General features: G+C 34.3%; 1 protein-coding gene across 15 annotated transcripts in view; it reads right to left on the bottom strand.

Annotated features, from left to right (window-relative positions):
• The window catches only part of ZBBX (zinc finger B-box domain containing), a 113,365-nt gene that overhangs the window by 62,312 nt on the left and 34,144 nt on the right, over positions 1 to 16,909 (bottom strand). The window contains exon 1 of one of the 15 annotated variants that reach the window (XM_077880210.1): positions 6,297 to 6,409. The exons of the other annotated variants lie outside the window; for them this stretch is intronic. Within the exon in view, the coding sequence (XP_077736336.1) occupies positions 6,297 to 6,359 (63 nt within the window). The 5' untranslated portion in view covers positions 6,360 to 6,409. Of the gene's footprint in view, positions 1 to 6,296; positions 6,410 to 16,909 lie in introns of those variants that run through there. 15 annotated transcript variants of the gene reach the window in all.

Here is a 16,909-nt window from a genome sequence, read left to right on the forward strand (position 1 = left end):
CAGAGAGGTATCTACATATCCATACTCATAGAACTATTCATAATAGCCAAGAGGTAGAAATAACCTAAGCATCCATCAATGCATGAATACATAAACAAAATGTGGCATATATACATGCAATGAAATACCACTCAGCCATAAAAAAAAAAAACCTGACATATGCTACAATGCAAATGAACTTTGAGGAAATTATGCTAATTGAAATAAGCCAGACACCAAAGATAAATATTGTATGATTGCACTTATATTAAGTTCTAGAGTAGTCAAAGTAGCCTAATTAATACAAACTAGAATGCTGTTTCATGGGTATATTTTAGAAAACAGCTTGGTATTTCCTTAAAAAGTTAACAAATACTTACCTTAGGAGTCAACAATTCCAGTCCCAGGTATTTACGTAAGAGGAATGAAAACAGTCTACACAAAGATCTGTACATAAACACTCATAACAGCATTATTTTATAATGATGCCAGAAGCTAGTTATCAATTAATTTATCTTTTAGTCCAAATTCCTTTTATGTTGTAGCCCAAACTCCAAAACACCAAAAACCTAAACAATGCCTGGATAAACAATATGATACATCCGCACAATGGAATATTATTTAGCATTAATAAGGAATGAACTCCTGAAAAGGACTTGCAATAATATGGAAAAACCTTATGGTAAGTGAAAGAAGTCAGACACAAAAGATTGCCTAGGAATGATTCCATTTGTATGAAATTTCTAGAAAAGGTAAATCTATACCATCAGAAACCAGACCAGTAGTTGCCTGGAGCTAGAAGTGAGAGCAAGGGATGATTGCAAAAAAAGTTACCAGAAAGTTTTTTGTTGTGATGGAAATGTTGTAAAAACTCAATTGTGGTGATTCTTGCACAGGTTTGTAAATTTACCTTAAAAATCATTGAATTGTACACTTACAATGTGAATTTCATACTGTGTAAATTAAGCTTCAAATAAAAAGAGTTTGGACTAAAAAACAAATCAATCGACAAGGAGCTTCCTGCATCACTAGGTCTAACTGCAGCAGAGACTTGTATTAAGGTGAATATTCAGTTTCTGGAATGCCACTTTCTACTTACTTTCTCCCTGACCTATGCGTGCTCTTGCCCACCACCCCACCACGGGAGACACAATCACTCAACACATTTCTGTCCTCTGGGCTATGGGTCAGTGGACAAGAAAGTAAGCACCTCGTCTTCACTGAATTCATGAGAACTTAAATTTGGAATCAAGAAAGCAATGTTCGTTCTCTCCATCACTGATGCTCTATTATCCAATTCATAATTTGTTAATTATAAGAAAAGAATAAAGCAGATACACTGGAAAGAAATAAAGTTTGAAAGTGGAAGAAGTCTGTCTTGGCTCTCAACAGCTTTCCAATTTCCAGTCCTGGTTCTGAATATGACTCAGCAGCATCACCCCTACTCCCATGCAATGAGAGACATCTATGAGGCCTTCAGCAGCAAGAAACTATTCTTTTTATTTCCAAACTAATGCAAAAAGACTTAACTAATGTGAGGATCAGTGCTTCTTAACTGGGGCAAGGAAATTGGAAAGTGTGGGGAAGTGTTTTTTGGTTTTCACACTCATTGGAGAGCATTACTGGTATTTAGTGGGTGAGGTTTAATGAGTCTTCTGAAATCTGAAGAATGGTGTAGCTCAAGAAGAAAAGGTCCTGCCCCAAATACTCAAGAGAATCCTCACTGAGAAATAGCTAACATAGACCTAGCCCTCAATTAGCAACATTGTTAAAAATTACAGAAACTCAGTAAAAATAAATCATAATGCCACCATATTAAAAAAAATTAAGAAACAGACATTCCTTCCAGTTAACAAGTAGTAATTCACAGGGGTAACCACTGTTAATAGTTTGGTATATACCCCTGCCGTGTTCTGTCTCTGCTTAGATGGACATATCTAGATGTGTAACACAAAACACATTTTCACTTAATAGTTTGACAACTATCATCTTAATAAGTAACCCATGAATAAGAATGTTATTGTTACAAAACATTTAACATAGAAAACTATGCATATTAAGTATCAAACACTGTGCCCTATCAATAAGATGTTATCAAATTTTAAAATTCAAAGATAATTATATTTCCATCTTCCAAATATGAAAACATAATATGTAACAGTACTATTAGGTATCAACAGAAAAGGGAGGGGACTGAAAATGAATAAAATTACCTGTACAACTTTTCTACATGCTAAAAATGTTTAAAAATCAAACCAAAACAGCCTTCAGGGCAGATAGTAAATCATATATCTCACTGTAGGATAGAAGCTTAAACTAAAGCCAAAGAATGTGATTTACTGCCAGCATTTCCAGATTCCCCCCATCCTTCACTATACTGCGTGATGGTAGGATTTCATCTGGTAACTGTTCTAAATTCTCACCTGAACTTTTTTCTCCCTAGAATGATATTATCTTTCAAATTACACTCTAGAAGAATTCATCACTCTGACAATGTATCATTAATCAAAAGTAAAGAGGGTTGATATTTTATAGCATTTTGAAGTAGATGGCACCTTGTAGAAGTTTAGGTCCAAGAGTAAAAGTTTTAGTTTAGTTAGAAAAACGATCTACTTTATGGTGCTGTCAATGCTTCAAAACTCTTAAGTACCATCATTATCCCAAACTCTAGCTATCCAGCAATAAATATTAATAATCATGTTGACATAGCCATGCCCCTTTATGTGATCCAGAAGTTTCAGCTCAAAGAAATTCACACTTAATTTAGATCTATGTTACTTCCTAAATTTGGGCGGGGGGTGGGGGGGGGACTGGGATGTCTCTCTTTCATGGTGTTAAAGTCCATTGATTTTCTGGGTGCAAAATTTTAGAACAGATTTATGGCAACCACAGGCTTTTATTAAAACCTGTTATTTCATCTGTATTTGGTAGGCAAATACACACAAATACAGAGATACACACATATGAACACTGAGAAAAACTTGTATGCTGCAGAACTTAAGATCCATTATGAAATTCATTGGTTGCAGTGACTGCTGAATATGGGTGGAACTTGGATAGCTTTTAACTATAAAATTATTTCAGAAAGACCAAATCACGCACTAAGGGGAACTTAAAAAGTATATATGTTATATGTTACATAATTTTTTTTGGCCTGGCTTTTGAGAAAACACTTTCCTCCCATATTGGGAATATTTTCCCACGTACAGCTTGTTCTGGTTTCTTTGATGTGAATTACCTCATATGCAAATGGTAAATAAGGGAATGATGTCAGTAGAACTGTGCAGTTTTATTGATTCTTAAGTTTTTCTTTTCCAGCACATTACTGTTTTGAGACAATCATGGGCAAGCTGTCTCACAAGCAAAGCCAAAACCTTAGCAATATAGGAAGATCTTAGGTAAAAAGATGAAAATCTCTAATAAAGCCTCCTCTTTGGACAGAACTATTTTAATGGCTTTAACTACCATGCATTCCATTATGTGAAGCTATCTGGAAACCAATGTGAGTGCAGATAAAAAAGCTGATTTAAAACAATGGGTTGATAAAGGGGGCAATAGTTTAATTCAGATTTTTCATTTTGTTGAAAATGATGTCTGTTAGAAATGAATTGTTACCAGGATCTACAACGCAGAGAAGGAAGTGCAAGTCTTTAAGATGTGTGTGTGAAAGTTACTATAGAATTATTAACTATTTTTGTTAGAGCTCGTTAAAAAGTGCAATAGGATTTGAGTGGCCTTCCCCTAACTAATTTTCCCTGAGTTAGGTGGATGATTTTCCAGAATGGAAAGTTTCTCAGAAATCATATATCATGTTATGGTAGAAACACACGGACAATGAATAACTATAATTTATAGTAAAATAAAGTTTTTCATTAAAAATCAGAAAAACATTTAAGATTTATTTATCCAAAGAAACTTCTCCAGATTATTTTGTCTATATATTTCTCTTTATACATTGCATTAAATACATTCATGATGATAGTATAAGGACCTCGCTAACTAAAGTCAACAATAACAAATCAGTTTAAATCTCTCTAAATTGGGGGATGCCTGGATAGCTCAGCAGTTGAGCATCTGCCTTCAGCTCAGGGCATGATACTGGGATCCAGGATCAAGTCTCGCTTTGGGCTCCTTACAGGGAGCCTGCTTCTCCTTCTGCCTATGTTTCTGCCTGTGTGTGTGTGTGTGTGTCTCATGAATAAATAAATAAAACCTTTTAAAAAAAATCTGAGTTGGGAGATACATAGAAAAGAAGGACTAGTAACTACAACAAGCAGATAAACTCCTCAAATTATCATGATCTGTGATAAGATGCAATAAACCCATGGGGGCACCTGGGTGGCTCAGTAAGTTAAATAGTCGACTCTTAATTTCAGCTCAGGTCATGATCCCAGGATCCCAGGATACAGCCCAGGATCTGGCTCCCTGCTCAGCAAAGAGTCTGCACTATGATTCTCTCTCTCACACCCCCTCATTCCTTCCCACCACTCAGCACTCTCCATATATAAAAAATAAGTCTTAAAAAAAAAAAAAAAGAAAAAACACGATGCAATAAGCCCATTAAATTTATACTTAGTAAAAACATTTTTTGCAAAGTAAAAATGTACTTATAAAAACACGTTAAGGGCACCTCCGGTGGCACAGCGGTTTAGCGCCGCCTGCAGCCGGGGGTCTGATCCTGGAGACTCAGGATCGAGTCCCGCGTCAGGCTCCCTGCATGGAGCCCGCTTCTCCCTCTCCCTGTGTCTCTGCCTCCCAGTCTCTCTCTCTCTCTGAATAAATAAATTAAAAAAAAAAAAAAACACGTTAAGTTTAAACATCCTAATCGATTAAACAAAAATGAAAAAAAAAAAAAAAAGCTTTCTCTCTTAATTCTCCCACATTATCAAAATATATCTTCTATTCTTGAGGCACCTGGGTGGTACAGTCAAACATCCAACTCAAGTTTTGGCTCAGGTCGTGACCTCAGTTTCCTGAGATGAAGCCCAGCATTGGGTTCTGTGCTCAACACATCTGCTTGGTACTCTCGCTCTCCCTCTGTCTCTTCCCACCTCCACCCCCTTCACTCTCAAACTCTCTAAATAAATAAATCTTAAAATATATATATGTACACACATATATATATGATATATATATATATGATATATATATATATCTTCTATTTCTATAGAGAATTGTTATTTTACTTGTCTGATGAATGCATCTTTACAGATTATCTTAGTTCAAATCTGTTCCCTAAAAATAGGCTTTACCATAGAGTCAACTCTGCATTCTCTATGAAAGTTGAAGAAGGAAATATCCATAAATGATTTGATCAAAGGTTTCATCTAGTGTTAGAAAACAAAAGAAAGAGAAAAAAAAGTTAACTTTAGGTCAGCTAGAAAGGCAGAGAAGCAAAGATGGGAATTTCCATATAGTATAAACTGGAAAATAAAAACAATTTGAGCAAAAGTTCCCATATAAAAACATAAAGAAACAGTAGAAAACTAAATATTTACAGGGTGAAAGAATGTTGCAACGGGGGAACTCACAACAGAATCATGTTTTAAATACAGTTCTGCTCATCATAGTTCTAAAAACAGATATGGTATTTGCATGAGTGGTACAAAAATATCAATGGTATAAAAAACTGCTTATTGCAAGCTAGATAAAAATCAAATTCTGGAAGTGTGAAATTCATGTGGCTGAAATTTATTGCTTATTCTAGCATCATTTAAGTATAACTTTAAGTAGAACTTAAAGGACCTTTGGATTTACCTTTCTTCTAAAAGTTTAATGAAAACCACAGATTTTATTAATCAAAGATTTATGTATTGGTATTCCCCCTTGACACATAAAGAGATAATAAAAATAAATCAGGACCTGGACACATGCTCCTGATTATAAATGCAGTTTACTGAAAGAGCAGTTCAAGACAGCTGTGCAGGAAGATCCTGACCTCACCTCGCCTCTATGGACACACCAAATCTACAGCTACATATAGATCAATTCCCCCTAAAAAAGATGTAAAAACTAGCTGAACAAAGGCAAAAAGGGCCACATTGAGACAGGTAGGAGAAACAGAGATGTAGTGTTGCCAAAATCCTCACCCTTGGCACATAGACCAACAACCAGGAGGGATCTCACAACTATGGGGTTTTTCCCTAAGGATTGAGGGGCTCATAACCACATCAGGTATCTCAGCCCCTGGGACTTACACCAGAGAGATGTACCCCCAGAATGTCTGGCTCCAAAAACCAATGACACTTGCATCCCTGAGATCCAAAAGATTATGGGAATAGAAAGTTCATTCTTAAAGGGCTTGTATGCAGACTCACCCTAAGACTAGCATAAAAGCAGCAATTTGAAAAGCACCTAGGCCATTTGTGAAAAACATTCATCAGCTAATCTTCAGGTATCTCTTAAAAATACAGGAGGTTGGTAGGACTTTCTGTGGAGAAGGAAGTAATGGCAGGCATTATTTTTGTGCTCCTTCTACCTTATTAGCACTGGCAGGCTTGCTCTACCCCTCCCCCCACACACACACTCATGGCCCTGCTGACATCAGCAGGCTTTCCTCTCCTGCACTCTGCCTTGATGAAGCTGGCAAGCTTTCCCTGCTCCCTTACACTCCTGTGGTCTTAGTATACTGAGCCCACCCATAAGCTTTCCCACCTATAGCTGGTGGGCTTGTCCTAATCCCATGCTCCCTATAGCCCCATTGGTCAGTGAGCTTACCCTGGTGCTAGATTCTCCTATGGCCCCGCTGAAGCCAGTAGGTATGCACAGTCGACACAGGAGATGCCCCTTGAACACCTGGCCCTGGTAACCTGGCTCTGTGCCACAGGGCTTCATAGGACCAAAATAATCAAAGAGGGTCTTGGCAGGCTGTCAACCCTATGGCATGGCACAGAAAACAGAGTGAAACATGGTCTTTTTGTGGGGGGGGAAAAAAAAAAAAGCCTATTTACTTGTCCTGGAGCTTTAGCCTGAAGGGTAGGCTTCAGTTTACCACACATATAGAAGCTATGGAGGAGCTCTCAGGGAATGTAGGCTGGGGGATGCTAGCTTTGTGCTCTCCCTTGACCTTGCTACAGCTCACTAATATCTCCCAGAAAGGAGTTTATATGCTCATCTGGATCCTTGATTTTTACAAATGCCATGGAGACAGGTCTGAATTGCCTGGTCTGGAGGCCAGCAGGGATTGCAAATGTGGTTCCAAAGGCCTGTATATATATTTGCATATCTAAAAGCTGCTGCTTGAGGGCATGGGTTCATATAGGCCTGAAACCAGGTGCTGGCTGAGACCCCTCCCTTTGGACTGGGAAGGGTGGAAACAACCTCAACAACTAGGATTGATCAGGAATAAATCAGATTGCTTAAATAATTATAATGGTTCAAAAAAACCAAGAATGAAAGCAAGATTGAACAGTAAGGTTTCTTGTCTTCACAAGGTCACTTAAGAGAGGTAAATGGGAGAGGTAGCTATTTCATCTAAAACATAGATACAAACACAGAGAAAAAAGCAAGTCGAGGAAACAGAGGAATATGTTCCAAACAAAAAGAACAAAATAAAGCCACAGTAAAACACCCAACAGAATATAAACAAGTAATTTACCTGATAAAGAGTTCAGAGTAATAGAAAGATGCTCATCAAATTCAGAAGAAGAATGGATGAATACAGTGGAAACTTCAACAAACAAAGTACCAAACAGAACTTAAGAACTGAAGAATACAATAACTGAACTGAAAAACACAACTGAGGGGTTCAAGAGCAGACTAGATAAAGAAGAAGAATGGATCAGAAATCTGAAAGACAGAGCAGTGGAAATCACCCAAACAGAGAAGCAATGACAATGACTAAAACAAATTAAATATAGCTTAAGGGACATATACAACAACATCAAGCAGAATAATAACATTCTCCTTCTTCTGAAGGACAAGAGAAAGAAAAAAAAAATGCAAAAAACTTTTTTTTTTTTTTTTTTTTTTTTTTTTTGGCAAAAAACTTATTTGAAGAGAGAATATCTCAAAGTTTCCCTAACCTGAGAAGGAAACATCTATAGATCCAGGAAGCACAGAGTTCCAAAAAAGATAAATCCAAAACATTCTGTACCAGACATACTATAATTAAAATGTCAAAAGTTACAGAGAGAATCTTAAAAGCAGCAAAAGAAAAACAACTTTCTATGTATAAGAGAACCCCCAAAATACTATCAACTAATTTTTTAGCAGAAATTTTTATAGGCCAGAAGATAATGCCATGATATATTCCAAGTACTGGAAGGAAAAAAAAGTTCCATCCAAGAATACTCTAACTGGAAAGGCTCACACTCAGAATTGAAGAGGAAAAATTTTTCAAACAAGCAAAAGCCAAAGTCCATCATACTAAACTGGCCTTACAAGAATTGCTAATGAGACTTCTTTAGGCTGAAAATAAAATACACTAAAGAGTAACAAGAAAACATATGAAAGTAAAAAACTCACTGAAAAAATATACAATAAATTTAGTAGATTTGCCACTTATAAAGCTAGCATAAAGGTTAAAAGGTAAAAGTAGTAAAATTAACTACAACAATTAGTTAAGAGATTTAGAAAATAAAAAGTTGTAAATTATAGCATCAAAAACAAAATATACTGGGAGGAGAGTAAAAATTTAGTTTTAGAATGTATTCAAACCTAAGTTGCTATCAACTTAAAACAGACTGCCATATATATGTGTGCACATTCATATAGATATATACACACATGCATACACATAGAGACTGTTACACGTGAACTTCATGGTAAGCACAAAGCAAAAACCTACAGTAGACATACAAAAGATAATGAGAAAGGAATCTAAACATAACACTAAAGAAAGTCATCAAAACACAAAGGAAGAGAGTAAGTAAAGAAGAAAGGAACAGAGAAAAACTACAAAAGCAGCCAAAGAACAGCCAAATGTCAGTAACCACATAGTTATCAATAATCACTCTAATGCAAATGAACTAAATTCTCCAATCAAAAGACAAAGAATGATTGAATGGATTAAAAAAAGATATGCTGCTGGGATGCCTGGGTGACTCAGCAGTTAAGCATCTGCCTTGAGCTCAGGGCCTGATCCTGGAGTCCCAGGATCCAGTCCCACATCAGGCTCCCTGCATGGAGCCTACCTCTCCCTCTGCCTGTGTCTCTGTCTCTCTCATGAATAAATAAATAAAATCTTAAAAAAAAAAAGAAGATATGTTGTCTACAAGAGACTCCCTTCAAAACGAACAACATACACAGACTGAAAGTGAAGGGATAGAAAAGATATTCCACACAAATGGAAATGAAAAAAAAAAAAAAAGCTGGTGTATGTATACTTATATCAGATAAAATAGACTTTAAAACAAAAACTGTAATAAAATACAAAGAAAGGCGTTACATAATAATGAAGAGGAAAATCCAACAAGAAAGATAATATTTGTAAATATTTATAAATGCAATATTGGAGCGCCTAAATATATAAAGTAGATATTAGCAGATCTAAAGGAAGAAATTGACAGTGATAAAATAATAGGGAATTTTAATGCCCCACTTACACCAGTGGATAGGTCATCCAGATAGAAAATCAATAAGGAAACATTGGCCTTAAATGAAACATTAGACTAGATATATTTAATAGGTATACACATAACACTACATCCCACAGCAACATAATAAACATTCTTCTTAAGTGCACATGGAATATTCTCCAGGATAGATCACGTTGGGACACAAAAGAAGTCTCAATAAATTTAAGAAGACTAAAATCATAACAAGCATTTTTTTTTCCAACCAAGAAGTATAAAACTAGAAATCAGTTATAAGAAAAATAACTGAAAAAATCACAAATATATGGATATTAAAAAGCATGCTATTGAACTGATGGGACAATAATAAAAATCAAAGAGAAACTCAAAAAATACCTTGAGACAAGTACAAATTGAAATAAATATTCCAAAAATCTATGAGATGCAGCAAAAGAAGTTCTAAGAGGGAAGTTCATAGTGATGCAGGGGTACCTCAAGAAAAAACAAAAGATATCAAATAAATAATCTAACTTTTACACCCAAAGGAACTAGAAAGTATATAAAGGAAGCCCAAAGTTAGTAGAGTGAAGAAAAAAATAAAGATCAAACAGAAATAAATGAATAGAGAAAAAAAAAACAGTTGAAAAGATCAATGAAACTAAAAACTGGTTCTTTGAAAAGATAAACAAAATTAGTAAACCTTTAGCTAGAATCACCAAGAAAAAAAAAGGACACTTAAATAAGTGAAATAAAAAATTAAACAGAAGATACAACTTATCCAACAGATATGCAAAGGATCATAAGAGAATACTATGAATAATTTACACTAGCAAATTGGACAACCTAGAAGAAATGGATAAATTTCTAGAAACATACAGTCTTCCAAGATTAATCATGAAAAAAACAGAAGATCTAAATAGATTACTAGAATAAGAAGGTTGAATCTGTAATTTAAAAACTCCCAACAAACAAAAGTCTATGACCAGAAGGCTTCATAGATAAACTCTACCAAACATTCAAAAAAAATTAATACCTATCCTCATTCTTCTAAATTATTGAAAAGGAAGGAATACCCTCAGACTCATTTTATGAGATATTGCCCTGATACCAAAATTACACAAGGACACTACAAAAAAAAAGAAAATTACAGTCTAATATCCTTGGTTAACATAAATCCAGAATTTCTCAACAAAATATTGCAAACCAAATTCAACAACACATTAAAAGGATCATATAACATGATCAAGTGGGATTTATTCCAGGGATGCAAGAATGGCTCAACATCTGCAAATCAATCAACATGATTCACTGCATTAACAAAATGAAGGATTAAAATCATGATCTTCTTAACAGATGCCAAAAAAAAGTACTTGACAAAATTCAACATCCATGTATAATAAAAACTATCAACAAAGTGAGTATAGAAAGAAAGTATTTCAACACAATAAAGGTTGTCTATGACAAACCCACAACTAACAAAATAGTCAATGGTGAAAAGCCGAAAGCTTTTCTTCTAAGATTGGGAAAAAGACAAATATGCCCATTCTTACCACTTTTAATGCACATACCACTGGAAATCCTAGCCACAGCATTAGGCAAGAAAAAGAAGCTGAAGGCGACCAAATTGGAAACGAAGAAGTAAAATGGTCACTAGATGCAGATGACATAACACTATATATAGAAAATCCTAAAGATTCCACCAAAAAAACTAATGAATTAGTCAGAACTAATGAATTTAGTAAGATAAAAAATCAATATACATAAAGTAAGATACAAAATCAATATACATAAGTCCATTGTGTTTCTATACGTTAATAACAAACTGACAGAGAAATTAAGAAAGGAATCCTTTTTAGAATTGCATGAAAATGAATAGAAAACTTAGGAATAAATTTAATCAAGGAAGTGAAAGAACTGTACACTGAAACCTAGAAAACACTGATGAAAGAAATTGAAGAGGACACAAATACATGGAGATACTCTGTGCTCATGAATTAAAATAATTAATATTGTCAAAATGTCCACGACCCAAAGAAATCTATAGATTCAATGTCATCCTCATCAAAATATCAATGAAAGTTTTTATGGAATTAGAACAAATAATTCTAAAATTCATATAGAACAACAAAAGACCCTGTATATCAAAAACTTGACATTTATCAAAGCAATCTTAAGAACAAAGTTGGATATATCATGCTTTCTAACTTCAAACTATGCTACAAAGCTAAAATACCAAAATGGCATGGTATTGGCATTAAAATAGACCTGTAGATCAGATAAAACAGAAGAGAGAGCCCAGAAATAAACCCACGCATATATGGTCAACAATTTACGACACAGAGTCAAGAATATACAAGGGGTAAGGACAATCTCTTTAATAAATGGTGTTGGAAAAACTGGATAGTCATATGGAAAAGTACGAAACTAGACCATTATCTTACACCATACACAAAAATTAACTCAAAGTATATTAAAAACTTGAATTTAATACCTAAAGCCATAAAACTCCTAGAAAAAAATATAGACAGTAAAATCTTTGACATAGTCTTGGTTTTAAATTTTTTATTATGATCCCAAAAGCAATAAGAAATAAGTGGGACAACATCATACTAAAATGCTACTGCACAGCAAAGGAAGCTATCAGCGAAATGGAAAGGCAACCTTCTCAATGGGAGAAAGTATTTGCAAATAATATATCCAATAAGACACATTAATATCCAACAAGGGATAAATATATAAAGAATTCAAACAACTCAATAGCAAAAAAAAAAAAAAAAATACAAACAAACAAAAACAAAGAATCTGATTAAAACATGGGCAGATGATCCAAGCAGCCATTTTTCCAAAGACCTGCAGATAGCTAAAAGAGCACATGAAAAGATATTCAACATCACTAATTATCAGGAAAAATGCAAATCAAAATCACAATGACATATCCTCTCACATCTGCTACAATGGCTGTTATCAGAAAGACCAGAAACAAGTGTTGGTGAGGGTGTAAAAGAAAGGGAATCCTCACACACTGTTAGTGGAAATGTAAATTGGTACAGCCACTATGCAAAACAGTATTTAGGTTCCTTTAAAAATTGCAAAGAGAACTACCGTATCTTCTGGCTATTCCACTTCTTGGTATTTATCCAAAGAAAATGAAAACAGTAATTTGTAAAGATACATGCACCCCTATATTCACTGCAGCATTAAAAACAATAGCCAAGATATGGAAACATAAGTGTCTACTGATAGATGAATGGATAAAGATGATGCGGTGTATACACACATAGATGTACATGTGTATGTACGTATATATAATATTATACACACAGTGGAATACAGTCAGTCATAAAGAAGAAGGAAATCTTGCCATTTGTGAAAATATGGATGGACCTTGAGAGTTTATGCTTTACATGGACAAATACTGTATGATTTCACTTACATCTAGAACCTAAAAAACAAAACAAAGGACAAGCAAAATAAAACTCATAAATACAAAGAACAGATTGGTGGTTAACAGAGGGAAGGGGGTTGGGTAAAATGGATGAAAGTGGTTAAATGCATGGTGACAGAACTTACTGTGGTGATCACTTTGTAGTGTATACAAAAATGGAATTATTTTGTACACCTGAAACTAGTTTGATGTTATATACCATTTTATCTCAATTTCAAAAGAATCAATACAAATGAATGTGGCTTACTATTCAGTAGATAGTAAATATTAAGTAAAACTAATCTGGACTCAGTATTTAATAGTGTCACAAAGTGATGTGAAAATCATGAAATAAAACACATTTAATGCAGGAAAAATATTTTAAGATAAGGCAATAAAGAATATATATAAAAGAAAACATGTCAGAAATTTTTAAATCATTTGGTATTCAGAAAGATAATAAAATAGGATCTTGGTCTAAACAATTGTGACTTTCAAGTTTTATTAGCAACATTAAAAAATTCTATTTAGAGAGCCAGAATAGCAACAAAAAAATAACACAGGAAATTCACACCTGCAATCTTTCTATTTGCAGTTTTGATGCCATATAATTATGCACTATATTAATTATCTTGGCAAGTACTTACTATTGTTTTCAACTAATATTACATGTATAATGCATCCAGATGAGTTAGCTGCTTTTCAGTAATTACTCATATTTGAGCTACATGAGAAAGAAATGATTTTATACACAGTGTTCTGAATAACAGATTTTTAGGCAGAGCAGAAAAACACACTAACAAATAACAATCAATAATTCGTCATATTTTGTTTTTATATATAGTAATGCTATTATGTAACAACTGAACAATTTTTATCCTATAAAGAACAATGAACCTAAAATACCATAGAACTTGTCAGGTTCCATGAAAACACTTTAAGAACATTACTAGCACCTGCAAATTAAAAACACTTCTCAAATATCCAACAACAATGGGATTGATTAAAGGTTCAGACAATTGGGTTAGAATAATGATCTTTATGGTCCCCTCCAAAATTGGGATTCCATTATTCTCCATTTGGACAATGAGAAAGTCTGTATTTCTCTAAAATTTTACTTCACTGGTTTTTCACATGAGCCTCCTGAAATCTATATTACTATAATAATTTTGAAAATAGCCCTACAAACAAAAGTAAACTTTTAATTAATTCTTTAGATTCATTATCATTCATGTACTTTGTTTTCTAGGTTCTAAATTTAGATGGTGTAGTAACTGTGTTGAATTTCTCCAAATACTCTATCCTAATAAAAACTAATATACGGAGGGCCTGCTATAAGCAGAATACTTTTATATTTATTGTCTTTTTATCTGATCCTCACAACAATCCTGCAAGTTTCTGAGCTTGCATATATGAGTTGTTATCTTAAAGATTTCCTTAGCATAAATGTTACAGAAACACCCTTCCCTTTGAGATTGATTTGAATCATGTCTGCTTTAAACCCTTGCACTGCGTTCACCTTCCCCACTCTGTTGCTCCAACTGTCACTTAATTTTGTAACATACTCCCTAGGCCACCCATGCTCTCCCCACTCCTCCTTGATGGTAATAGAAGCCCCACTCTCCCTTCTCCATTCCCCTTTCAAATGCCATCTTTTTCTTTTCTTTAGTTTTTCTTAACACTAGCATCAAACAAGTCATCACAGACCTGGTCTACCGGTGTTGGCTAATAACTGTCAGTAAAAAAGATCAGGTAAATGTTTAACTGTTTTCAAATTTTTTAAATGATTCAAATGTAAAATAAGCCAGAATAAATTTTGTAAATAAAAATGCATACTTATATACACATGCACACACATACAGACACGCTACATGAAGATTCCTAATTAATCAAAACTATGAAGACTCATATCTAGATCTTCTCAAAACTTTTTGTAGGGGTGCCTACATGGTGCAGTTGGTTAGCCTCTGACTTGGTTTTGGCTCAGGTGTGATCTCAAAGTCATGAGATTGTCATGATCACATGACAATCATGTCATGTCACAATCGTGAGATTGTCAGAACAATCAGACTCACATAGGGCTCTGTGATAAGCACTAAGTCCCCTTTAGACACTCTTTCCCTGTGCCACTCCTCCCCTGCACATGCTCATTCTCTCTAAAATCGATAAGTAAATTTTTTAAAAAACAAACAAAAAACTTCTTGTCAATACTTATCCAAAGAACAAAACTTAAAAATAGAACTATCTTATGATCCAGCAATTGTACTGCTGGGTATTTATCCACAGAATACAAGGACTTGATACATGTATCAAAGGGATATATGCACCCCTATGTTTATAGCAGTGCTGTTTATAATAGCCAAGAAATGGAAGGAGCCCAAGCGTCCATCAACTGATAGATGGATAAAGAGGTGGTAAATATATTATATAGACAGATAGATCAATCTTGATATATTGATATATTGATATATATAATGGAATATTATATTATTGATATATCTATATATATAATATATAGATATTGATATATATCAATATTGTTATATATACATATATATATATAATGGAATATTACTCAGCCATAAAGAGAATGGAATCTTGCCATTTGCAACAACATGGATGGAGCTTGAGAGTATGATGCTAAGTGAAATAAATCAGCCAGAGAAAGACAAATACCACATGATTTCTCTCCTATGTGGCATTTAAGAAATAAACAAACATATGGGGAAAGGAAAGGGAGGAAAGCCAAGAAACAGATTCTTAACTATAGAGAACTGATCATTACCAGAAGGGAGGTGAGTGGGAGGATGGGTTGAATAGCTGATGGGGATTAAGGAGGGCACGTGTGATGCACACTGGGTGTTATATCTAAGTGTTGAATCACTACATTCTACACCTAAACTAATATTATACTGTATATTAACTTATTGGAACTTATATAAAAATTTGAAAAGAAAAAGAACAAAATCTTGCCTTTTACAATGATATGGATGGAGCTAGAAAGTATAATGGTAAGTGAAGTAAGTCAGTCAGAGAAAGACAAATACCGTATGATTTCACTCATTTGCGGAATGTAAAAAAAAACAAACAAGCAAACGGAAAAAATATGAAAGAGAGAAAGAGAGACAAACAGACTCTTAGAACAATCTGAGAGCTATCAGAGGGAAGAGGGATGGGGGATGAGTGAAATAGGTGATGAGGACTAAGGAGTGCACTTGTCGTGATGAGCCCAGAGTGGGGTATGGAACTGCTAAATTGTACACCTGAAACAAATATAACACTGTATGTTAAAAAAAGAAAAAAAGTGAGGCAAAAACAAGTGTTGGCTAGGACACAGAGAAATCAGAACTTTCAAAATCTGTTGACCGGAGTGTCAAATGGAGCAGCCACTTTGGAAAACACTCTGGCAGTTCCTCAAACAATTAACGACAGAGTTACCATATGACTTAGCAATTTCACTACTAGAGATATAGCTAAGAGAAATAAAAACATGTCCATATAAAAACCTGTATATAAATGCTCAAAACAACATTATTCATAATAGCCAAAAGGTGCAAACAACCAAATGTCCATCAATGAATAAAAAATGTGGTATATCAATATATATACAAAGGAATGTTATTCAGCCCTAAATATAAATGTAGTACTAATACATGCTACAACATGGATGAACCCTGAAAACTTTTTACATTTACTGAAAAAGAAGCCAGTCATAAAAGACTGCATACTATATGACTCAATTTATATTAAATATAAACTAATCTACAGACACAGAAAGTAGATTAATGGTTCCCAGGAGGTTGGGGGAAGGATGGTACTAGGAGATGGGAGTAGTAGCAAAAGGGTATGGGGTTTCTTTTTGAAGTGATGGGAATGTTCTACAATTAAGTGTGCTGAGAGTTACACATTGTCTGTGAACATACAAAAATCCACTGAATCTCATCAGTGAATTCATAGTATGTAAGTTATATCTCAAGAAAGTTGTTTTTAA

This window comes from Canis aureus, chromosome 31 (genome assembly GCF_053574225.1).
Source record: "Canis aureus isolate CA01 chromosome 31, VMU_Caureus_v.1.0, whole genome shotgun sequence".
NCBI lineage: Eukaryota > Metazoa > Chordata > Mammalia > Carnivora > Canidae > Canis > Canis aureus.